Below are 26,893 nucleotides of genomic sequence, written 5' to 3'. Positions count from 1 at the left end.
CCATACACATCAAACAGCCAACACTAACACAAATAAAAAGCTATAAGCAGCACAAAATTAACAAAGTATTCTGGCACACAGAGTGCTTCAGCAGATTTCAAAGATAAAAAAGAACATGTGAAGAGGTCCCACCTTCCTACCTGCCTCTCTTCAAAATCCAAAATTTAACCACTAAACCCATACCTAGTTTTGAAGATTTAATATTATTCTGAACATTAAGTATGCACATGCAATTTTGGGGAATGCTTTTCATTTTGAGAATGTTTGCCTTTGAGAGTTTCAGGTCCTCAGTGCCTCATAAAGTGAGGATATGGGACATGGCCTCCAAAACTCTGACTTGAGAAGACCTATAAGTTCCTGATTGTAATGGACTTTTCCACAATAAACCTGTACTCATGAGTAAACAAGATTTGCCTCCCACTTAATCTTTTAGCTCTAATTAACATGATTTGTTGAGTTACTTATCTGCCCTTGTAGTTTCTTTCTACTCAGAAGCATTGGGAGCTACAGCAATAGTACAAGATAGGATTTAAGGACTTTTCTAGTTTATGCTTCAAGTTATCTTTCCCTTCAAATGCAACCCTTGGTTCTACACATTTCAAAGATTTAATGGACATCCTTGTTTCTATATTTTCCCTATTTTCAGCAATACTACAGCAAGACATTGCAAAACAAATTGTAAAACAATAGGACTGGCCCCATTTCAACTTTCCTTAAAGATTCAGAAGGAAGAGAATATTAGTTATAAAAATACTGAAGAAAAAAAATGAAAGTTTAGACGAATGTAACCCATCATTACCTTTTAGTGGCACATAATTCCTAGTGAAAATGCAAAACACTTCAACAAAGCTTTACAAATAACTTAATGCAAATATTTCTCCTCTGCTATGTTCCAAACCAGAAAAATATTAGTTCCTCTATTAAGTTACACCTAGCATTCTCATATTCAAAGTTCAAAATGCTTTTTAAACAGGCCAAGATTGTTTTACCCTTTCTGAGCCAAAGTGATCAGAAGGAGGCATTTCTGAAATATTTATTGCAGTCCAGGATCTGCAGCTGACTACTGTACATTGCTATTTTATTAAAGTTAATAAAGTCAGGGACTGCAGCTGGTGGTTTCTCTGATGGTTTAGAGGAAGAATCCTCATGGAGATCAGCATATGTGAAACTTATCCTGAATGGTGAACAGCCTGGCTTTTGGACAGACTCCTGTAGTCTTGGCTCTGTTTTTAAAATTTTATCTCCTTGTAGAATTTTCTGTTAAGAATATTGTGCCATTCTATTATTCTCTATAAACCAGCTCTGTTTCTAGTTTATAGAAAGGCTGAGATTGAATGTTAGAGATAAGAAAGAGTAATTCACCTGCAGGCCTGATTTAATCTAAAGCAAACCAACCTAGAAACAGCTGTGGGTCACCTAGCCCACAAGGACAATAATCCAGATGTTTGAACCCTACTAATTCCAGTGTCAGACATGCAACTCACTTGATACTTGACAGTGCAGACACTGAAAGGCCTTCTTCCAGAAACCTCCCATTCCCACAGCTGCCAGCTCTCTGGAAACAGAGCTGCAGAGGGAATCCCAGAGGAGATGCTAATGAGCCTAATTGGCAGTTCCAAGCAGACTCAGGGAGAGGCAAGGGAATAAATATGAGCAACAGGGAAGGAACAGAGAGGGATGTGGAGGGTTGAGTAAATCTTTGTTGACCCTAAGGTCTTTGCACACTCTTTCTAGCTCTGTTAATTCTGACTGGACAGACCTCTGAGCTTTATTCATTTGTTTTGAACAGGCTGCTCCTTAGTCACTGAATGTCTGCTCTTACCCAGGGCTGAGGAACTCATGACTCTGAGTATCACAGACTTTAGAAGATTAATACTCAAATACTGACATAGTTTTTCTCTGAAGAATAGGAAAATGACATTGTAAAAGCTGCTATGAAGCTTCTAATGATTTTGTGACTTTTGTCTCAACAATCTCATTGCTCACCTCTTGTGAGACAATACCAGGGAAGGCCAGAGATGCAACCGCTCAAAACATACTTTTAAACTCATTGTTAACATGGTATCTCTAGAAATATACTTCAGATGCTGAGTTCAATACTAAACCATAGAATCAGTTATATTGTAAAGGGTCTCTAAGATCATTGCACGCAACCCAGCACTACCATGTTCACTGCTAAAAACGTCCTAAGTGCTACAACCACATGGTTTTTGACCACTATCAGGGCTGCTGATTCCATCACTTCCCTGGACAGCCTGTTCCATGCCTGACCAGCCTTTCAGAGAAGAAAGTTTCCCTAATATCCAACGCAAATCTCTCCTGGCAAACCGGAGGCAAATTCCCCTTGTCCTGTCACTTATTACCTTAGAGAAGACACCAACCCCCACTTGTCTACCACCTCTTTTTGGGTACATATACCAGGCCGTAAGGTTTTCCTTCAACCTCATTGTGTCCATGGGGAAAAAGTCTGGGGAGCATCTGGTGCTCCCTCAGCAGCTCCTCATAGGACTTGTGCTCTAAATGCAATATTATGAAGAACTGCTGCTGAGAGTTGCTATTATTACTACAGAAAAACCTCCAAGTGCCTTCTCTACAAAAAAAAAAAAAAAAATTCTAATTTCAGAACTTTTTGGATCAACACTTAAACACATGGTTGTTCATTCCAACAAACAGTGCTTCTACACTAAGAATCACAATTTAGAAGAATAATCTAATAATTATAATCTACATAAAGAATAATAAATTATACAATAAAAATAACCTAAAGAGTATACTTAGCACAGGTTGGGTCTCAGGTGCTATGTTGTTCACCAATGTGCTCTGTTAATTGCATCATCCACATAAGTCTTCTATGCCAGAGAAATCAACACCACAGTATGTCCTGATGTGGATTTTCCAACTCAACCAAAACAATATACATACTTAGGAAACCAAAATTTGAAGTAAAAGGTTGAAAAAAGTTCTGAGCCAGAAAGAAAAGTTTACCATACATGTATAAACTATGTGCCACACAATCCAGAAGTTACATAGATGCCACGGGTTTCTAGCCCTTCTGCAACTGATTCTTAGACAAAACAGAACAATAACCCATTCTTGAAGTAAAATAAAACACAAGGCTTAAAGTTACACCTAGACCAAATTCTTTCCCATATCTAAGCAAAGTGTGAAACTTGGCAATACTTATGCCTCCAGGAACTTCAGAATCCTAGCTGCCATTTGGAATCCTAGCTCTTAATGCTGAACACAGCCCTCTGCCACCAAGAGACCAGCTCTGCATGAGCAGCAACATCCAGTAATTCCCTATAGGGGCACCCCAGCAGGGAAACTCTTCAGGCCCTGCAGGGAAAATAAGGCCTTGCAGTTTAATTGTTTCCCTTAAGTTGCATTCACACTTGGAAGCTTAAACTAAGCCTCACTTCCACGTGAAATGTTGCTAGACCAACTGCTGCAGTAGTTGAAGCCTCTTAGTAAGATAAAAACATCACATTTCCTCTTAAAGCCATGGGCCAGGCAGCAATCAGTTAGCCTACATAATTCCCAAAAGCATTCCCGCATCCCTGAACAGCTGCCTGATCATCCAGCTACAGCTGGCAGAGATACAGAGGGGAGGGCGTGGAAGGGGGACCTGGCACAGGGAACATAGGAGGAATATGGATAGCTTTTCCAGGCATGCAGGGGTGAATTTAGAAAAGCCAAACCTCATCTGGGGTTGACAGCAGTGAGGAATGTGACAGAGAAGAGGATGGTCAGGAAAAACGGAGCTGCACTTGTTCAGCCTGAAGGGGATGAGCCTGGTGTACACATGTCCATGTGTATGCATGGCTGAAAGTCACAAGCTGCACAAAATCACAACTAGAAATAAGGCAAAAGAAGTCAGAACGGTAGGGAATTATGTCCTGGAACTGGCTGCCAAGAGGCTCTGAATCTCTGCCCTTAATGGCATTTAAAGCTCAATTGCATAAGGCTCTGTTTTGTACCACCTGGCTTTGAAATAACTTCTCAGATGGGAATTAGCTGGATCATCTCCAGAGGTCCTTCCAACCTCTATTACACTACATTCTCCCACTTCAATTCCCAAAGCAAATCCTAATCCAAATGCTGGACCACCAAGGGATAACTGCAACCTTCAAGGATACATAGGACATTCCCTCTTCCTAAAATTGAGGGTGCTTCAAAATCCAACAATGAGCTAAATCTTTTGCAGATTTGTATTTTCAATCCAGATTATACTTGTTAGAAAGCATATCAATGTCTGAAATAACTGATTTTAGAACTTTCTACCAAAAAAATTTATCTCAAGCTCTTAAGGTGTTTAAAAATATTTTTTCTCTGATGGGAGAGGTGCAAATTAGACTGTTTAAATCAGAGATGATGAAAAAGTGTAATTAAGCAGCCAGGGTGCTAAATAAACAGATGTGATGGCAATTTATGTGAGAGAAGCAAACTGCTTGCATACAAAGGAAACCTAAAACTTGCTCAGGATAAGAAATACTTTAGGGCAGTGGTGGATCACTCATCAGCTTCAATATAGTCGAGGGGCTCTGTCTTCATCCTGTTTTATGACATTTTTAACATCTTACTGCATTACTGAGAGAGGGATTCCAATTATTTTTGAGATCCTATGCTGAATGCCATAAATTGGTATGAAGCATTTGTGATTCCTGCAAGAAACTCCAGCCCCCATAACTTTCTTGTGCTGCAAATGTTTCATAGTTGTAAATGAAGTTACGTCATGCAGAACACAGAAATTTCAAGGAAAGTGGAGCTTATGAAAAGCCCAAAGGATGACAAGCAGAACCTTAAAGAAGATGGCAGCCATAGGGAACAGATCAAGAGCTACTGGTTTGTCCTTCACTTGGAGTTCATAAAGTATTGACAATATGACCAGTGTTTTTTGTAATTTTTTTTTCTTGTTTCTAACTGGAACCTACCACAACCATTTCACTCAAACACATAGGCCTTATTTTTTTCCTTTTCCAGAAAAAGGAAAGAAATGAAACATCATCCATTATACTAAACTGCCTTGCATTACTATACACAAATGGAATTTAAAGAAGAAACACTAGAATTGGTCATAAATTTGATTCTTTTCTTGAAGGAGGCCCTCTTCTGGAGAATAAGAGCAATCAAACCTAGTCTGTTGAGAGTACCTGTTGCAGACTTTTAAATATTTTAGATTTCATTTGCATGTTTATTCATCTTTAGTATAATGAGCCCCAAATTAATGACTGTAATGTATCAGAAATAACTAAGAAGTTCAAATTTGCATTGCCTTGTAAAATTACAAGTTTTTGCTTTCCTATCTTATTTGGGTGTTTTCACTAAACTAATTTTTCTTGTGCTTAAACACTAAATTAATTATGATCACATGCAAGACATTTTGGAACCCTAATGAAAGTTAATTGATATTAAGTCATTAATTCTAATTGTAATAAATTTAAAGCAGGAAAACTCATTATTTCTCTTCTACTGCAGTAGTTTCTAATTTTCAACATTTTTGTGCTCAGTTTGAAATATCTTGCTGTATCTATCTTCACTACATATCTTAAATAGTGTGCCTTGTAACTCTGCTGACTTGAGAAAGCTCCATATAATTGGCCATTTGACATTTTTTCATTACTTTTAATGATACAGTCATGATCATTCTGCTGAAATGCTGACTGATACAAAAAGAGAATTTCTATAGCAACAAATAAAAATAATTGTAGTAGAAGTGCAGTTTATGCCACAAAAATGTGGCTTTTATAATACTGTACACTAATGATAGCAAAATGCAGATATTCAAAAGACAGAAATGCATCTAGAGCCCTGCAACCATAGTGACATCATTTGACCAAAATGCCTGCTCCACAAGAGTATTATTTGCCATTCAATGACGACAAAAAATACATGGAATAAGAAATAGCATATAGTTGAGAATCTAAATAAACTGCTTATTGTCCGACAGTGAAGACTAAGAGCTTTAGGTACTGCCAAGGGAGGTCTTCTACTACAGACTCAAACAATCATTTGGGTTAGAAAAGACCTTCCAGATCATAAAGTGTGACCATTACTAAACTGCTTTTTGGAATTTTTCATTTAACTCTGAGCTATCAAATTGAAACTGCTACATCAAGAATCAAATCTGCAGCTGACAATATGAAAACTGAAAGTGAGTGTGAAGCAAGCATTAGGCCAGTGAGCACTGGGAGCTGTGACATCTCTTGGTGAAACATCTTCCCAAGGGTTTAATGTGCCATCACTTGCCATAGAAAAGGGCAGCATTTCTGCCTCATGCAAGGTCAGAGCCACTGACCCCTGCCTTGCCAGCTGCCAACACAAACACCAGGCTGGCAAAGCACAATCTCTCTCTGCAAAATGGAAAGCTGTGCTTGTGGAAGTTTGATATAAGCCAAAAAATAAGCAAGTGATTCTGAAGGGGATTACAGACACAATTACGACAGAGAGACACAGTACACATGGTTGGTAGGGGCAGCTTTTGACCAGCACAAAGGCACCACTCAGGGGATGACAACCACCAGCCCTATTTAAAGGTTACAGTCTTATTCCATTATAAAGTCACACTTTGATTTGATCACTTCTGCTTTGCAGAAAGGAAGCTGGCCTCAAATCAAAAGAATTGACCTAAGGGCAAAAGAGAGCTTTTTCTTTACAGTATAGAAAATAACACAAATATCCCTTCTTAATTAAGGACCATTATGGAAAAAATTAACACAATGAAGTTTGAGGTTGCCTTAGAATGTTATATCCAGGTGACAATAAAACTGTCATGCCACCACATCAAAATGAGTCTATATTTGGTACTGTATTATAAAAATTCTAAATTATCTTTCTGGGGGGGAAAAAAGTATGACCAATATGCTTTCATTTGCAGTGACACAGTTAAAAAAAAACTGGCCACGAACTGATGTCAAAATTCTGGCTTCAGTAAACAAAGGTAACATATCCAGAGCATGCTGAAAGGTGAGGAATCTTATTATCAGTGACTTCTGGTAGACCAAGATATCAGTAAGATAAGGGGAAAAAAAAAACCCTAAGGAAAAACACTAAAACAAACAAACCAACCAAAAAACCCCCCACAACCAAAAAAACAATGACAGTACAAACAAAAAACTGACAGTAACAGAACAAAAGTAAACAAAACAAAACTGAAGAGGGAAAATAAACACCCCTGTCCCATCCCTCCCACCTCCCACAAATAAAAAACCCAAAGCCTCATTGGTTTACACTGCGCAAAACGATGCCAAAATCAGCTAATTTCAAACCAGCAAAGTAGAAGTGGGTGTGTTGGAAAAGAGAGAGACATTCAAGACAGTTTTATATTTCAGGGCTTCCTTAGGAGAGTCATGTTTCCTGGATTTTACTTGCAGAAGAAACAACTCAACTCATGTTTTCTTGCAAAGAGGATTATGGCCATAAATCATCCTGAGGGTGCGTGTTCTAAGAGATAACATGACATTACTAAGTCTCTGTTAAAAAGGTCCTCTCCAATTGGTAGAGAAAAAAGGCCGCTTGTCAATATTGCAGGTTTCTTTTAATTTCCAGTTAATTTTGCTGGGATTTTTTTTTTAATAACAGTCAACTCATGAACTGCATTTTATCAATGAGCTGTCTTAGCAATCAACAAAACCTCATCCTTCCCAGTAAGCTCTGCCCATATTCTGATCATCTCAGATTAGTGTCAGAGAAACTATTTTTGTCTTATAAAGAACAGAAACCACTTTTCTATCCACACTAATCTTCATCCAAAAAACTGTGGAGTAGAATACAGCTCACTTACTCATGGACAAATAACATCTCTGGTATTCCATCAAACTAATTTGATTTTCTGAACATGTCATTCTTCACTCACATATAAATAAATATAAATCAGATCAAGTGGTTTTTTTCTTTTCAACAAACATTGAAGATACATAAGCTGAAATGTTAGAGAATTGGAACAATTTGGGCAAAAAAACCCAATGACTTTGGTTAAATTCTTGTATAATGAAGATTTTCTCATGCTTTAAATCATAATTTCACAACATAGTTACAAGTTCTCGAATCACTGAGACATTTCACTTAAAACCCAAAATTCTGCAAACCCCAAATAAAGTACTGACAGATACACACTTTCCTCTTCAAGTGAAAAATACTGCAAAACTTAATGAGAATGATACTTGAGAACTCAGGTGGAAATATAATCTAGATTTAGTATTGTTATGCCTGCATATGCCAGCTGAGTTCATAAAGCTGTGTGAATTTATTCCAGGTGCCAATAAATAAACAGGGTAGGGAATCCCAGACCCTTTACACTCCAGTTACAGAGCAGAGCAATTTTTTGCTTGCTTTGAAACAAATGACTGATAGTTCTACATAAATATTTTCTACTGTGATCCAAATGAAAAAAATGGGTTTAACTTTCTTAAAAAAGAAATAAATAAAACAAACCCAAAACCCAACATATGTGGTATTAAAATTTCAGTTTCCTGCAAGTGTTCTGACAGACCTTAGAGGCCTTCACAAAGGTGGAGGATGCCCTGGAATAAACAACAAACAGGGGCAGAACTGGAAAGGACACTCAGGCACATATCAGCCTAAATAAGTGGAAACACATTTTGGACCAATAGTCTTCCTTTAGATTGGAATTCTACATTCTCTTCTTCTGCTCCAGAAGTTGCTGATGTTGCTGTCTCTACAGTTACCATCTTAGCACCATCCTCTTTATTCTAACTCTATTACTGCACAGCTGCACTGACACCTACTCATCAGATCTGCTCTTAGGCAAGACAATGAAACATGAAAGATGAAGGAGGTTTCTTTTTTTCCTCTCAAAGACCAGAAATGAACAGACATCGTTCAGTGCTTTGAAAAAACTCATGGCTTCTGCTTGCTCTTAAAACACATGGCACAGTCACCACAGCAAGTAATCCTCCCTCTGAAGAAGTGCAATATAAAGCCAAGGTGTCTGGCAAGGCTATTCAGTGAAATGTTAATACATTCTTTGGACAAAAAAATCAGTTGGAGAGCACATAGAATAAAAACACATTCAAAACCTGGCAACTGTGAGAAAGAGACTCCACTTCGCACTACAAACGCTGTGGCAATGCTAAACAAAAGAAAAATGCAAATACAAAAGCAGGGAACACTCATATACCTGAGTCCTGGCCCATGAAACAAATATTTTTTTTCATATACAGATTAAAAAATTTGGTGCTAGGAATTTTCACATAGATTTTTTTTATTGACTACTTTAACAAAAGTTTTTGTATTAAGAAATACCAATCATAAGAGGACATCATCCAGAACAGTCCACAATAGAATTTTAATGAATTATACTCTCAGTTTGAGCAAATAATAGCAGATTCCTCAGTTTACTCTGAGTTAATCTGATGGCTCCATATTCTGTCCTCCTTTTAGCAAACTATCTTTTAAGCTGGTATTTAGGTAAGTATTTAGGAACCTTTATGTTCTAAGGTATTTAGGTAAGATGCATTTCTTGTCAAAGGAAATCATTAGACAAATCGAACCATTACTTATATAAACTTATCTCACTGCAATTAGGATGAGAAAATTAAAGTAAGGCTTCTGGCTTTACTGTGCAAAAATGCCATTATTGTTCTACCCCATTTCCTGAGTATTTGACATTTCAGTATATCCAGCAGAAAGGGTTGTTACTCATTGCCTTTGATATTGTTCAAAAGAAGTTTGTGCCATTAATTTTAATAATATTGTAAGCATGCAGCCTGATGTTAAATTCCTTTGCACTCAAAACCTCCATCTATTTACAAAATCATCAAGCAGAAAGAAACACTATTTGCCTTCTAGTAAACCACAGCTCAGAACAAGAAGCAACTGGCCATTAAAACCAGAACATTTTCCCCTGCAAAACAGACATTTACTGAGTTTGTCTTCATTATTTCACCTGGCAAATCTATGTCTCTGCAATCTTCAAGTCAAAGCAAGATAGTATGTGCTGCATTCAAAAGGCATGAAGAGAAAAAAAACTTCATATTTTCTTACCTTTGCATTATAGGGAATATAATGCTTTGATAAGGCTTCAGGAGTGTGCATCCATGTTTTGTCTACAGAAAAGCAAAATAAAAGAAGCACTGAATAGGTTATTCAATTGTTAACTTAAGTATAACAGAATCTCTGTGGAAAAGTTCAACAATCACTCTCTCACTCAAAAACCAGCTGTCTGAAGCAGTTAGAGGGGCTGGAGTGAAATATCTCACACCTTCTCAAACACTTAAAAGAAAGAACCTGCTTCTTTCTGTTGGGCACATTTCCTATTTTAACCAGCTTGGTTTTCCATAAGAACTACAATTCCTCCCCCCCAAATGTCCTGATCCTGTCTCAGATCAGGATTTTTTGCATCCTGCTGTTTAAAGCACTGACTGCATCTTGTGCATCTAATGATGCTGTTTTGATGGATTATGTCCTTTTTCTGATGAATTATCAAGACATTAAAGGGACAAACAAATAATTATGCAAGTTGCAACTGACACGAGAAAGCCCTAATCCTTATAAAAGAAAAATGATGAACATCAGGTTTGTAAATTTTAGATCTGATTTATAAGTTCAGATCATCTGTAATTTTTCCATACCTATGCTAAACAAATTTGCATACTTGCCCTTTAACTTTGCCATTACAATACTGTGTTATTCTCTTACTTTTCCTGCTGCACGGACAGAATTCTGTAATTATTTGTCAAATACAGCTTCTCTTACTTGAATTGCCTTTTTGAACATTCTACACAATTTAAGACGGAATTCCAAACATTAAGGAAAAGCTGCTTTTTATTACAAATCTTAGAAACAAATTTTCCGAGCTTTCTCATTGGAGAGCATTTAAGAAAACAAAATCACTCAAAAATATTAATTTTCATTACCACACATTTGGGAGAATCTGTAAATCCCATTAATGTTTTATATGACATATATAGAATATTTAGTAGTATTTTCTAACTTGAGACTATCCTGGTTTAAATGAGCATGAAGTAAAGTCACAAATCTGGAACTTCATTGAGTTAAGTAACAGAATGACAGCTTAAAGGAAAAGCCTACCCTTGGATATTCCCAATTCCATTAGCCTTTACATGGAGTTGCAGTTACAGTAACCACCAACTTTCTTGTTAGTTACACTTAATGACAATAAAATTCTGTTCACTTCAAACTGTTGAAGAGCAAAAGCTGTGACACTGACTGACACTAAAGCAATAATGAAATATTTCAGATTATGCAGGAGCAAGAAAATGGTTCACCAAGTTATTCACCAGCCACCACAGTAACAGGATCAGAACTATAAAGCTGAGAAATTCTTTTTTCCCCTTAGCAAATTTCATTCTAGATGGCAGCAATGTTCAGCTCCATTACAGAAGAGTGATATTATCACTTCCTAATTAAGGAAGAACGATTTGCCCATTCAGCAGCACCCAGGAGGATGATTAAAGTGGCTCTTCCTTTTAACTGGGGCTTGTGATTGGACTGCCAGAACCAAGAAACCATTTCCCAGAATATTTTAACATCTGAAACCTGATCTACTCTTTAGCATAATATCAAAGGCTGATGTTATCCAGAAGTGCAAAATAACCATCCCAGGGAATCTGTGAGTTAGGCCAGGTAGAATAAAGCCAGGAGAGAAGCTGAAACCTAGCCATGCAGCTGGTCACTGGGCTTGGGGAGCTGGCACTCAGGACAGGACTGCTCACTGCCTGCTCTGTGAACACCTGCACAGGGCCAAGTTCAACTCCTCCAGGTGAAGCCACATTGCTAATACCCAGAGTTAATTTACCTAGCTCCTTCACATTTCTATTTACTAGCTTCAGTAGGGATCCGGTCATATTTATACATTTATAAGGGAAAACCTAATAAAAATAGAGTACTGAACCTCTAAAGGAAATTGCAATAGTTCTGCACTCATTTTATGCCTAGTACCACCACAAACAAGTGACAGAGCTGTAGCTTCTAAAGCAATTTTACAAGCAGACAAGTGGCTAGACAGGTGCCATCAAAACTATTCCTTGCAAATGTTTCTTCCTCCCTTCATGCCGTCAGCGCAAATTCAAATCTGAAAAAAATGTTATTTAGTTTGGGAGTCAAGTGTGAAGTGCTGGTCTTAATTCAGCATCAGGTAATCTTTAAAATTTTATTAACATGCACAAAGCTTTACTTAAAACGTTTATGTGAAATCATCAAGTTGCCTACCAGCCTCCAACAGTAATGTGACTGAGATTCCAGCAAGGAATAACATTGCTGGGCAAGTGTTGCTGTAACTGTTGGCGCCCCTAATTGGGAGGAAGATCAGGAAATATGGACAGGTGCTCCCAGCTCAAAATGAAATCAGTAACTTAGTGAGGTACCAAAGGACACCTGGTTCCAGGAGCCTTGTGCTAGTGGCTAAAATAATCCAACATTCAGATGTAGATCCACAGACACTGTGACACAGCTACTGAAGATTTCCTCTGACAATGGAAGTCCATTTCTTAGAGGCAACTAATAGTTACAGAGTGCTGATGGTTTGGAAAGAGCTCTTAATGCTAAACTAAAGCAATCCACGGCAAAACTCAGCCTGATAGCAAAGATGTGCAAAAAATCATACAGGCTATTATGGGGTAGTTTCTTAACCAGCATCTCCTTCTGAATTGTAAGGTCTGCCTATGGACTTATACTACTCTCAGCAGCTGTTTGAAATATTCCTTAGAATTAGCTTGATTTCACAGCAGTTGAGAAAGACAACATTTCAGACATTTTGCATGCAATAAACCAGAAAAACATGAAAAAAACCAAACAATGAAAGAAGTATTGGTCAAACATCTGATGTAGATATGGCTTGTGGTTTGCATGATCCCTCACCTAACTTAATTTTTTAAGAGTTTTCACAGCTTAAAACTTAATTATTCATTCTGAAGCAACAAGCAAAATTTGAAACGCTACAATGAAAATCACAGTTCATATTATTATTTTAGTAGTTACACAGACACTTGCAAGCTAAATAAAACAAGAGGTCCTAAAGAAAGAACTGAAAGCCCAGATAAAACCATACCTGACAACTAGCCTCTAATGTTAACAGTAATAGAAAGTGAAAGGACGCATGCTGTTACACTAGGTGAAAACCACAGTTATTTTAGATCTTGTCTGAAGTTCTTAATCCAAGCTGCCTTAGAGTTTACATTAAAGTTTTAAAAATGCTCAGTTGTTTTTTGAGAATTATGAAGTTTTCAGAATTATGAGTTTGAGCCAGAGTCCAATAGAACCTATGCTTAAGTGAGGTATGAGAAATTCTGAGCAAGTGGTGGTTTTTCCACATTCACTGGCACTGTGTGGAACAAGAGGTGTAAAAAAGGGTTATTTCAAGGGCATGGGGTAAATTGCAGGGTCTGACAGATTGAATTGCAAGGGTGGAGGTGGGAGCCAGGCACTCCCATGGGCAGAGGATTTATGCTGCTCAGCATTGAGCCTTCTGTCTTTGCTCACCCCCCTGCACCATGCCAGCCCCTACCCCCAAAAAGGGGAGGTTCCTTTCCAGAGTGCATTTCACACCTGCTGGGTCCCGTGTGTGAGCCAGGGCAGAGGGACAAATGTGTGCTGACAAATCACACACTGAAGGCACTTTGGGACTTCAACAAGGGCCCTGAACTGCTGTGCTGCACTCAGGGCAGGATGGCAGCAGGTTAGATAACAGCACTCTGACCATTTATCTACCAAAAAGGAAACACTAGCAGTGCCAAGAAACTGTTCTCCCTCTGAGATTAATTTCTCTGCATGTTACTGCCCTAAGAGACTGCAAAATGGCATTTTCACAGTGAAGCTTTAGTTAACTGTCTCCCTAAAGCCCACTGCCATTATTAATTCATTAACATTAAGTAACATTTATTAATTAATGTCTCTAAAGTGTTTATCAAAGCATATTAGACCTAGTGGCCATTCATTTAATACAATGAACAGGGAAGGACTCCGGCTTTAACTTTTGCTTTTTCAGTGCTATAAAGAAAAGAGAGTTATTTATAAAAGGTAGAAAATAAAACCTTTATTCTTTACTCAATTAGCATCTTTTCACATTGATGGATGCTTTTATTGTTAACAGAAGAAATCTTGGAACTGTCTTTTCTTCCTGTTTTACAAAACTTGGTATGACAAAAGTATTTTTTGTGACAAGCAGCATAATAAGTCTCCTGAAGAAGATATCCTAAGAGATCCATAATACATCTAGGTATTACTGCCTCAGGAACAAACAGCTTACTTGCTTCAGTGTATGTACACAAGTGCTCTCTGTTTCATTATTCGTAGATTATCTATTCTTCTGTAAAGAAAGAAAACCTTCACAACATGACATGAAAGAACTGTCACTCTGTTAAATAATTTCCTTTATTCTGACTGCAGTACAAACAGGCAGGTGCTCACAAAACCTCCTTATGCTGGTCAGACAGCAAGGTAGAATCTGACTTCCTGACCACTGCAGGTAACACATGAAAGAATAGACTGAGGCCTGAGACAATGCTTGGCATCAGAGTTTTCATCAGAATGTAACACCAAAAAATTACTAACAAATCTACCCATACTATTGCATTGTTCAGCATTTGTTCCAGCCACCTTCTAGAGCAATGACTGAGTAAAGTCTGGGTGTCTGACAGCAGTAATGTATTCAAGTTATTAACAGGTTACTATGACTAAGGAAATGAAGTTATGAGTCTGAACCTTCCCTAGAAACATATCAATAAAAATGCCCATCAATACATATAGCTCAAAAATATTTTTGTTATTTTTTCCCTTTTTTTCCCAAACATAAGCTATGCTTTGGATGCATATTTAGTCTTTGCCAAGAAAAGAGCCATATCTCCCTAGAACAGAGTGAGCTTGGCAGAATGCTTTGCCTGTGTCCTTCTCCCCTAATATTTAGGACCTTGTAAATGGTTTTAAACAGCTGATTGCTATAATTGCAGAATGGTGTCTCAGAATGCTGGGTTGGCATAGTTACAAAATGAAAACAAGCCTGGTATTTGCATTTCCCTCAAAAGTAACATCCACTGAAGCCTACACATTTTATACTACATGTTTTACACATTTTATACTACATGTTTTTTTGATATGGATGCTGATATCTAAGTTCTGACAATAAAGGAAAACAGGATGAAAGTGTTAGCGCAACTGACCAGTGATTAGCAAATCTTAGCTTTTGCACTTCCGATTTTTTGATGTTAAGAGCTTGTAACTAGTTCACAGAACTTGTAACTAGTTCATATTCCTAAACCAAAGGGAAAAAAATAAAAATAAATCTGAACTATTTAGCCCATACCCTGTAAGTCTTCTAGTTACAACAAGAGAGCTCCCCTGTCTTTGATAAAAGCTTCTATTTCAAGTCAAAAAGAGATTACTGGCGTAACAATTTGAGTGATCACATTTTGCAAGTTTTCACTAAGATATATGTAGAGACCAAACCTCCAACTTCATATTTCCCTTTTGTAGTTCTGTAGAAAAATAGTTCAATGAACTATTCCAGTATTGCTGTAAATAAATTTGGAGGAGTATCAATTAAACATAAAAAATGTTTAAATAGCAAGCTTTTGAAGAATTTCTTGCTGTTAAAGAACATTATGTAAATAGATTAAAAAAAGGAAAAGAAGCATAAATGACAATCTCAATATACAATTAAAACAGAATTTTAATTTTCTGATTCCAGAACACTGAAATTATGTGATATAAAAGTTCAAATGGAGCTTTCTTTAAAATTCAAACTGGAAGGAGAAGAAAGGAGTTTGACAATCAAAATATGCATATCTATGGCTTCCTTTTGCTTATGCACCTAAGGTACATCCTTTTATGTCCCAGAAGGATTTGATTTCACAAAACAGTGCTTTCCTGAGTGATCTATTTTGCATGTTCTCTGCTATTTTCCAACAGCTTTATAGGACAAATTCTTATGAAATCAAGTAGCCATTGTCATTCCTACCAAGGTCTAGTTGTTACAGCCTTAATTTATTTCACACAGGATAAGATATTTCATTTTTAACTAGATACCTACCAAGCAATCTCACAGCGCACCTGTGTAACCCAAGTATTTAGGCTGTGGCTGTGTAAATTTTAATAGGGTAGAAGCCAAAAAGCTTCAGACTCCCAGTATTTGTGCCTATGGTTCAGCTGCACACATGCCTTCTGGAAAGGAGCTCCTGAGCTTTGGGGGAAGTAACAAATAGTTCTTGCTGCAAATGTCACTGTTAACCTGCCTAGAATATTCCTTACAGCAGGCAAGAGATAAGATCAGCTCTGCAACACCTTTTTGAAGATAACACAGATAAAATAAGCAACAGGAAATTATCCTCCTCTTCTTATGGGACCAGAGAGAACACAAAAATCAGACTCAGCTGCACAGAGCCAAGAATCCTTCAGAGAAGGCTTCCAGAGCACCCTCCTCATCTGTATCCCTCCTGTAACTTTTTTTTTCCTTAGCAATTAGAGCTGAACCTTCTGCTTTCAGAAGGTGAATATACTACCATAAATATGCATCCAGCTGCATACAGATGTTTAGAAACACACACAAAGTGTCCGACTGAGCCCAGCCCTTTCCCACCTAGAGAAGACCTCTGGTCATTGCCAAACGAAGGTGGAAACCCTGCAGGTCTCCTTGCTGCTGTGCTTGAGCGGATGCTGCCACAGCCTGAGGAGAGCAATAGAACAAACAATACTTCAAAAAACAGAGTCAAAAATCTATACAAAAAAGGGACTTGGCCACTGAATATTGGTTTTCCACACAACCCCACGTTCAGAAAGACAAGGAACAGTAAGTGGAATACATATGACTTCTTTGTGGAGGTGTTATAAAACTATTAAATGATTTTTGTGTCAAGACCAGCTGAACACAGAAATATTTGTTATACCAAAAAAAGCATCCTCTTTTCCTCACACCCTTCACTCCTGAAAAACATTTTGTTCAAGAAAATCCTACAAAAATCAAGCAGCAGCTTTTCTGCATAGAGGCAGAAGAGGAGATTTAGACCTACGTTTGGTTTGTTGAATTGCTGGTTTTTGTGTTTTCTTTTTCTCCTCTTCCCTGTAAGGTGAATGCTTTTATGAAATTACATAGTGCAACCACAAGAATATCTGAAGATCACAGTAAGGGAGCCTGTGACTGCTTACATTCCTTTAAAACTATACGAGTATATCCTCTTTATCTTTTTATCATTACTCTTAATGTGGTAATCCAGCATACAATAGGCCATTTGTTTAAATCACTGATGTGAAATAGGTTCTGACAGAAGGAAAGTATTTACTTCAGGACTACACTTATCCCCATCATTCTTTTGGCCCTTCACTTATTGTCTTCTTATTAAGAAATAAAGTATAAACCAAAATAGTTTTCATCTCTGGAATGCAGCATATGTGTATAATAAAAATAAAGATTGTACTATAGCCAGCGCATTCACATAAAAAGAGCATGCTATAAGCTTTGATTGCAGTTTTTTTATGTGTCAGCCCCAGCCCATTAAATGCACCTGTCTACACTTTCATAAATAAGACCCATAAAAAGCCATTTCACAGAAACATCATAGCTGAAATTTATGATTTTAAAACAGATCATTACTTCAATATCTCCTATTTAGCATTATAAAGACGATCTACATCTCAGAAGCTGGTAACAGGCAGCAATTATCGACCTTATTAACTGCTCTCATATGGAAAAAAATCCTAGAAAATTTAGATTCCTGCATATATTGAACTTCATGTGATAAGAGAAGGAAGGCTGGCATTCTTTATGGGATGAAGGAGGACCATTGGGGCACAATAAAGAAAAAAAAACTAAATTCAACTGCTACATCCTGCACAACCTCACCCATTTCAGCTATTGTAATTCAGTGGACATGTATATCTACATTTTTAGCACTGGTTTGTGTCACTCAAAGAGTCTCAATCTTGTGCTCACAGAGGGTTTGGATTACAGTCATTCCTTATTTAGATGTGTCTCTCTCTGGAAGGAACAGGAATTTTCTCTCACATTTCTGAAGTGGCAAAAGCCAGGAAACACTAGTTATTTCTCCTTATTTATATCCACCAGTTCTTACACTAGCATATTTTAATGGAAGGACGCAGGATCAGTAGGATATGCCAAATTCATTTATGCGAGGCAACTCTATTCACTAAAATAAGTAAAACGAAATCCCCATAGTTAATGCTTTCTATTTTGTTCATGCAAATAAATCTCATCACAAAATCAAGTCTAAATTAAGAACAAGTAATTCAGTTTAGATACAAATACACTAAGAATGAGAAAAATTTACATAACCATATAGCATTTAGAGATCTCTGTTACAGAATTACATTAATATCCCTAAGCTACTTAAAAGAGTGATTGAATTTAGAAAAATGCAAACATATTTCAAATTGAACAGAGTTCCATCTGTACTACAGACTTTTTGCACCACAGCATTTCAAAGTGAGAACGATACCATATGTGATTTTAAAGGAAAAACTGAAAATGGAAAGTAAAGAGGACTCCTCAAAACCCCTTCCCCAAAATTGGATCACATAGAAAAGCAAGCCTCCAAGAATGTGATAGATACACAAACATTTTCACAAGCTTGGTCATAACAAGGAAACAAGGACATACATATTGTTCATCAATTTTTTGTAAGAGAAGGAAAGAAATTTTCAAAGAGAAGATAATTGTAATTTCACTGTAATTTATTGATTCATTGATCAATGAGTGGAAAACAGAATGCTCGCTTTTGTACGGTTTGTAGAGTCATATAGTATTTCTGCAACTGAGAATTTTGTGTATAACACACCTATTTCTTAATCCAACCAAACTCTACTGAAGTCAAGAGAGAGCCTCAGTTACTCTGAATGTTTTTGTTTTTTAATCCATATTTAAATATGCAACTTAAACCAGCTGGTATCAGCTTTAAACCTGAAATTAACCTGTTTTTCCATATTAGTGCCTACAATTTTTTTCGCTGTTACACAAGCTCATGGGTAACATAAGAGACCAGATATCACAACCTGGACTGCTGAAATATTTCATTTTTTTATCATTACCTGTGTAAGTACTTTCTGGAGCAAGCTGAATTTGCTTAAAGTTCACATTTTCTTATATTTCTCATTGCCACTATTAAGATGAAAGATTAATAGCTTGCTTTTTTTCAGTTTGAGATTTAAGCACATCAATTAAGCCTTCAACCCAAATGACTATGAGACAAGTAAAAATAATTTCAGCTGAAATACAAGCAAGCTCACCAGTTCTGGTTTGTACTAAAACTTGGGGAGTCAGGCAATGGCTGCACCACTTTTTTAAGGCCAGAGCATCAGCACACCATGTCAGCTGAAGTGGCTATTTCATGTCCAAACCATGCTCCTCAAAAATCAACTTACACTGGGTATTGACTGCAGATACAACACCTGTAGCAAAAAATTGTGCCTGAAAATGAAATACTGGTAATGCTGAAAGTGGAGACATGTGCTCTAAAGAGCACTGCTCTGATTTATGAAAATCTGCTGTTCCCATAACAGATTCTCTCCATAAACACTCATGCCACACATCTTATCTGTAGGAAACTTTTGCCTGTAAAGGATCAGAATTAAATTTTTAAAAGAGTTCACTTTCTGTCTTAGCAACTCACATTTCATGGCAATTCTTTTGTGAAAGCACAAGCTGCTATCCAGCCTCCAATGGAAGAAAAAGGGGAAAAAAATTAAAGAAAGCTTGCTTTTAGTGCTTATTTTCTTGCCTTGTCTAGCAAAGTCTGCAAATTAAATAATTTCCTGAACATTTAGAAGAAAAAATCGTGTTGTTGGGATCAGGTGATGGCATGAGAACAGAGCTCATCAGCAAGAACAGTACACTCCATTCTGGCACCCAGTTTGCCTAGTTCAAAAAGATGGGAGCTATGGCATGAGCAGCTACCTTCCCTATGTGTGATCATCACAAAGAACATTGAGGAACATTTATTCTGTACATCTGCGCAATTCAGATACAATCTCTGGCCATTATCCAAGAATCACCTCCACCTGTTTAAACTCCCCTCACAATCCTATGGATTTAAGGCTATTGTTTTTGTAGCTTCAAGGTAACAGAGCACTGCAAACTTGGAACTCGCACAAACTCTGCCAGCACAGCCAGCTGGACACTGGTTTGGGTTTAGCAAGAGCTGCTTGGGAAGCCACAGCAGTCACACTCTTAATGCCTCAAACCATCCACACACTTGTGGACAGAAGAAACCCACAAATAACCCATCAAGAAATGGAAAAAACTGTATCTATGAGATCTGGGGGGAAAAAATCAAATACTATTTAGGAATTTCAGCAATTGAAACTGTTTTTAAATGCAGTTATTATGCATGAACACTGATTGAGCCGAGTTCTTCTGAACTTCAATTTGCATTAAAAAGATGTAATTTGAAATATGTAATTTTCACTTACTCTTGACAATTACTTAACTGAAACTTGTTTTTTTTTTTTTTCCTAGGGTATGAGAATGGAAATGTCACGAGTGTTACTATGAGTAAAATAAATGCATGACAGCATTGAATTCCTCTGTCTCCTCATGTTCTGAATCATCATTAGGAATCCACACTAATTGGATTTCATTGTGCCTGACAGCTTTTATATGATTTTTTTTTTCTTGTTGAGCTAAGAAAACAACACAAGAAATGAACTGAACAACAAAGCAAATGTCTTTGAATACAATGAAATTCCAAAAATATAGGTAAGGATTTAGTGAGAAATTAATAAGAATTTTCCTATGAAGAAATGAAAACAGAGAGAAGTTAATTGAGTCCCCTCAAATGGTCCCAGGAAACTGGGGATACAACTTCACACCTGATTGTAAAGGCAAGATGCAGAAACTGCCAAGGGCAATATGAAATAGTGACAGAGCATTTTAGCATTCTGGGTTCAAGCCCAAACTCTGAGAAAATATCCAGTAAAACACAACTGGTCTGTTTCTGAAACATGGCAGGCTGAGCTTCAAACATTATCAGAAGTCATTATGGAAAAAAAAGGGAAAATAATTACATGGTCCCCTGGACAAAATCTACAATCCCCTAGTTTCTTCTCAGTTGTGATAAATCAATCCACAATTAACAAATAATCAAATGGCTTCTCAAATGATCTGGAAGAAGCTTGGCAACAGTATCAAGCCCCTGAAAGGTCCTATCTGTTGATAGCAATGTCACAATTACTTACAAAAGAAAACACATCAGTGCTTAAGGAGAGCACCGGCTATGGGTTTAAGCTTATTCTCTCCTGCTGTCAGGGTATTAAAAGATCTTTTATCCTATTTTGCAGCCTTTGTAAGTGTCTCTTCCTTTTGTGGTCACGTGCTGATATTCTGGACTGCTTCTCTTACATTGATTCACCTGGCTTTAACAAACAAGTGCACTGGGCACACAAGGATGCAGTGATGCTAGCATCCCATATTGGCCTAAGTACAAAGACTCCTTTTATTTCCAGCTTTGATATTGACACCAAAGCAGAAACTCTTGCTCTATGAACAAAATATTTACACTCAGTCCAACTGAGGTTACACCTACTTATTCATGCAAGGGCTTCATCTCAGTGTGTGCCACACTTAAGGACCTTTAGAAGAAAACGTGGAAAATAAAGAAATGAGATCTACTGAGTATTTTCTACCTTACAAACAAATGGGGTAAATATCAACAAAGCTGTCAGTAAAAAAAGCTTCACCACTAATGCTCCTTCTAAAGACTCATGTTTAATCATAAGCAGTTCATGAAAGAGACTAAGCAAGCCAGAGGAGCAACATATATAATACTGAATATTTAGTGCTTTGATATCCTTTTGGAAAGCATGTCATTTCAGATCGCTACAAATCCAGAATAACTTCTTACAGCTAAAAATATCCTGCTGCACGATATATTCCAAGTATATTAAACACAGTTCAAAAAAAAAAAAAAATAGCTCATCCAAGAACAAGAATCCAATGAATATATATATAAAGAAATGTCACTGATTCTTAGAAGTTCTAAAACCCTCCAGCACCTCCTTTGGTGTGTGCAGGCAAAAAAAGGAAACAGAATGTGTATTTTATGTTTATGTATTTATATGTGTGTGTGTAAACACATCCTGCAATAAAAAATAAATGAAATTCAACTTCAGCCTTGGAATGCAGAAAGCTCTGTAAGTACCAATCCAGAGTGCTTTGCTCCATACATCTTCTAGAAGGGCTGCTTGTTTTTATCTAGATAATTCAGTGCAATGATTAAGTTTTTCTTTGCATAATTCTTAATATTCCAAAGAAGTTTTACAGGGCATTTATGACTCCATGAAATATAATCTAAATTACCTACCTTTCTTCCTGCTAAAAGCACGATTCATGTTGAAAGATCTACCCAGTCAATGATGCTTCTGGGTTTGGTTTTTTCCTCCCCACTTTAACCTGCAGAAAAACACACGTAAGAAAACAGAAAATTCCATTATTATAGTTGAAGCTCTCTTTATCTTCATATAAAGACTCTGCAAATGACCTTAAGAACTCTGAAATAATGCTGAGAAAGTGGGGATGTGCTTTGCAGAGGAAGAAATTTCAGCATTGAGAAGATCTATGTTCAAAATACCCAGAGGTGCTTCATACAGAAAGACATTTTAAGGTTCCTTTAAGCTGTTCTCCCAAAGATTTCAGAGGCACAGAGCAGGTGGCATTATACATATACATGAAGACAAACACCACACAAAAATAGGTTGGAAAGAAAGCTTTAAAATGAAAGCTGGCTCTATAAAAACACTCAGTTCACATTTGCACTGCCCAGTTTTAGTCATTTAGGCTGTCAGATTATTTCAAGCTAAGCTTTCTTCTTCACATGGGCTTGACACAACAGAAAAAAAAAAATCACAATATAGAGACTCTTCTTCACTCAGGGACTCAATACTGATAAAATTTCCTTCTATCAGTGTTACTACATCCTTGCTCCCTTTTCCTCAGATTGTACAGTAATATCTGTATTTTATTCCCTTAAAAACACAGACCCACTCTTAAATTCTTATTTAATTTTTGATTCACAACACTATTATTGAATTTTATTTACCAATATGAAAAAAAAATGAAATCCACTACATCCAAAGAAATTCGATACCATCCCATTCAGGACAACAGAACTCTTACTTTCACAAACACATGTAAAGATATTCCCATTACTACTTTTCATTCTGTTCAGATCATCCAAACAAAAGTTTCACCAGTTCACTTTTTATCAGAAAAAGTTTCTCTTGCTGTGGTCTCCAAGCAGTTCAGACAAAAAAAAAAAAGGAGACAGTAAAAAAAAAGAAAAATCAAAATATTTTGTTTCCAGATGATTTTTTTTAATCAACTAGAACAGTACTTTTGTTTTGAATAACAACAAAACTTTGGCCAGTGTTTCAAATGTCAGCATTACAATGACAAATTCATTTAAGATACTTTATGCAGCTCATGAATACTTCTTGTGGTGCTTAGCCCTCTTTTTCAAGTAAGTTCAATACCAATTAATGCAATTATATCCCAATTTCCTGGTAAATATTTGACACTTTTCAGACTGGAATACATGGGAGATGACAGCTAGGAAAAAAACAAACAAAAACCAACAAACCAAAACATCAAAACCTCAATTTTATTTTCCACTAATCACTGATGCTGCAGGACTTCTCCACACAGTCCTGTAAGAATGAAGGGGCAATTCCTCTTGAATTAAACTCACATAGCATCTTGGACATAAAACCAACCATTTGTTCCTTGAAGCACAGGTATCAGACCACTGTTTTACAGATTTACTGAGCATTTGAGAAGGGACGGCATGACAAACAGCACAGGCAGGAGTCACCCATGTGGTTCCTATGCCAAGATTTTGATGCAAAGCCCAGACAGTGCATTTGGTGCCCAGCAGTTCAAACAGCAGGGCTGAGGAAGCTTCACCCACCCCAGAGCCATCCTCTGACCTCACTGTCATCAGCACCACACGAAAGCTGGGGTACACAGGGGGCAGTGAAACCAAAAACACCATGAGAGTATCCTAGGAATGGTTGTAGCAGCATCCCTGGAAAGGGCAATGGCATTAATGGGGGAATTGCAACGCAGCAATTCCAACACCACAAAAGCCGAGAATGCATGAGTAGCTCTCCTGGCAGGAAAGGCAGTGGGGGCCTTCACCAGTGTAACTGGGGACAATTAACTCAGTTGACAAAGTCATAAGGAATGCACAGCACTAGACCAAACACTTGAGTTCTCCTCCATGATGGGATCATAACATGCCCTTTTTTGGAATGTCTTTTTTTGTGTATTCCTGTCTCATCCAAGAGACTGCTAAGGAACGTATTTGAGATGGTTACTGCATAGAGCATCTTCTAATTAGAAACTGCAGGCACATCACAGGGCAGCTGGCTGGCCACATTTCTAGAGCTCACCATTCAAGTATTTTGTTTAAAACACAGTGTAACTAAGTGAATGATTCTTCCTCATGAGCATGGATATATAACATCAAAGTGACCTATGCTAATAAAAGCCCAAATTTATTGACTATTTAGCTAAACATGGCCTGTATTGCCAAAACTATGTTCCTCATTTTAATTCCAACAAAACATCAGTAGAACAAAACACAGATGTGGTTTAGGCAACAAACAATATCAAACACTTAATCAGTGTACTTCCACTTCATACAGAAAATGTTATTGAATAGGGAACCAGAACTAGCTACATGTAACTGCTTTTACAATTCCCTCAAACTCTGATATGAACATCATTATCAACCTCTCAGCTGGTGTAAAAGCAAATGATTAAATGCTTCATAAAATTTTGCTATTAACAAAAGACCAAGCCAAACACCACAAGGTTCATTTCAATCTCCTCAGTGGGGCTTGGGGCACAAGGGTGGTTATCAGACTGTCATACACATCACTGGGAAGTTTTCAGTTAGAAAAGCAAAGCTAAGTTTAGACTTATTCTGCAATATCTTTGTCCATGATATTCCAATGATAAAGAATAAAACTCTTAGGAGCAAGCAAGCTGTTCTCTGGTAATGGAAGACAGGTTTTCTGGCAGAAAACAACTGAGTTTCTGACAAATCTCAGCACACCAAACCACTGGAACAGACCAGTCTGTTAAAAGCCTGTAAGGAGCCAAAAGGAAGGCAAGTCAAAGAATCCCATTCTGGTACTGGGAGCCCTGTGGACAAGGGGAGAGCCCTGCCTATAAACCACTTGACTTGCAGTTGTAACAATCAGAGGCATTAGGGAATAGGAATGTGGACCAAGCCATTCCATTACTCATCACTCAGGAAGACACACCTAGGTAAAGAATGTTTCCCCACCTTACTCCAAAGAGTTTGCTTCAGCTTTGTCCAGAAACCAAACCCTCATGGGAAATATAAAACCTGCACGGGATTCCACAAAGCTGTTAACTGAAGAATTGTGAAGACTTCTGACAGGTACAAACTTGGGAAAATCTGGCTAATATCAGAGATAAAAGAAACAAAAAGAATACAAGAGAGAAAAGACTTAGTAAATAATTTTAGCGCAGTAAAATACTTCAATGACAGATAAAAAACCTGAGCAGAAGACATGACGCCCACGGTCTGAACACCCACACGGGCATATGTCCTGGGCAGGTGGGTGTTTAAGCTGTCATATCCAATTTTAAGCAGTCACAGAGCAAGAAAACAACCATCGCCTTTTTTCTTCACTGTCATTAACCCCTTGTTTTTCACCAAGGGGAGGTCTTCTCACAGCAAGGAGGAAAGTGCAGAATGGCAAGGGGAAACAAATGGCCTTGATGTTGGCAGGTATTTGGACCAGGGAGTGCAAGGGTGGCAAGATCTGAAGCGCAGATTACTGAGTAATTACTTTTTAACACTGGCAGTCACATTGGTGGCTGTCTCCTCTGCCTAATGCAGCAAAGGCAGTGAACAATGAGGTGGAGTGGCAGCCTTCCAGCTGCCAGCACAGGGCTGCAGCCCTCCCTGCCTGCTGAAACAACACAGCAACTTCCACACAGGCGCCTCCACACGCCTGCAGGCTCCTTCAGAGGGCCGGGGTTTGATATCCTTTCTAAATTTAGAGCCGTCTCAGACAAGCCAAGAGAACACACTTAAGAAGGGAAAAAACAAGCTGTGACTGTAACTCATCTTCTTTGTCTCTTATTTCCTCTTAGAAATATTCCTGAGGATTTATTTGGGGTTTCCTCCCCAGTCAGTCGCTTTGAACAGCATGGGCTATAACAATTACCTGGTCTTAGTCTTTGATTTTATGCCTCTTTTTCATTCCACAAATACTTACAACAAAACCTCCCTAAAAAGTCCAACTTGTACCCATCCACTCCCTGTAATAAAAAACAGAACCCAATCTGTCCCTTCCCTTGCACACATACAGAGTTTCCCTACAAAGGCTAATTTAGCTTCAGAGGACATGAAGATCCAGACTCTTCCCGCTCTCAGATCCCAGCTTTTAAAGCACACTGGGTAACATTCCTTAAAGAATGGAGCACAAAATGTCTTAAAGCCTGTTTTGAAAGGGCTGCAGCACACAGGAATGTGTGATTCATTGACTTGAAATGAAACTCAGGCTTATAAAGTTATTTCTGAAGGAAAGATGAGAAACTGGAATAGAATACCAGCTTTGTTAGTATTTTTCTGATTTAGACCAAAACTCCATGAAAATATTGCCCTAATATGACATGGGGCATAACACAGGAAAAAATCATTATACATGACTGCATTAAGTAATACACAAACCCAAGTTAAACATCTTAATGCCAGGAGGCACTTGGCCTTCCTTTTGTATGAAGGTAACTAAAACATTAACTTGCCACAACCTTTTTTCCTCTGAAATAGTAAAATCACCAAGATATGACACATCAATGAACATATTTTGGTGCACACCCAAACTTGCACTGTCATGCTAGGAGAACAGCAAGCACTTCCAATCATTGTTATGAAAA

General features: G+C 37.6%; 1 protein-coding gene across 6 annotated transcripts in view; it reads right to left on the bottom strand.

The window, feature by feature from the left end:
- GULP1 (GULP PTB domain containing engulfment adaptor 1) overlaps positions 1-26,893 on the bottom strand; it is a 124,730-nt gene that overhangs the window by 54,011 nt on the left and 43,826 nt on the right. For all 6 annotated transcript variants that reach the window (XM_054277617.1, XM_054277619.1, XM_054277618.1 and 3 more), the window contains exons 2-3: positions 22,281-22,369; positions 10,003-10,064 (exon numbers count right to left, since the gene is read on the bottom strand). In XM_054277617.1, coding sequence (XP_054133592.1) covers positions 10,003-10,064; positions 22,281-22,308 — 90 coding nt within the window. In that variant the 5' untranslated portion in view covers positions 22,309-22,369. The remainder of the gene's footprint in view (positions 1-10,002; positions 10,065-22,280; positions 22,370-26,893) is intronic.

This window comes from Melozone crissalis, unplaced genomic scaffold, assembly GCF_028551555.1.
Source record: "Melozone crissalis strain CALT ecotype California unplaced genomic scaffold, PUWL_Pcris_2 ptg000023l_1, whole genome shotgun sequence".
Lineage (NCBI taxonomy): Eukaryota > Metazoa > Chordata > Aves > Passeriformes > Passerellidae > Melozone > Melozone crissalis.
The sequence above is the reverse complement of the archived record's forward strand: the minus strand, read 5'-3'. Positions and strand labels throughout refer to the sequence as shown.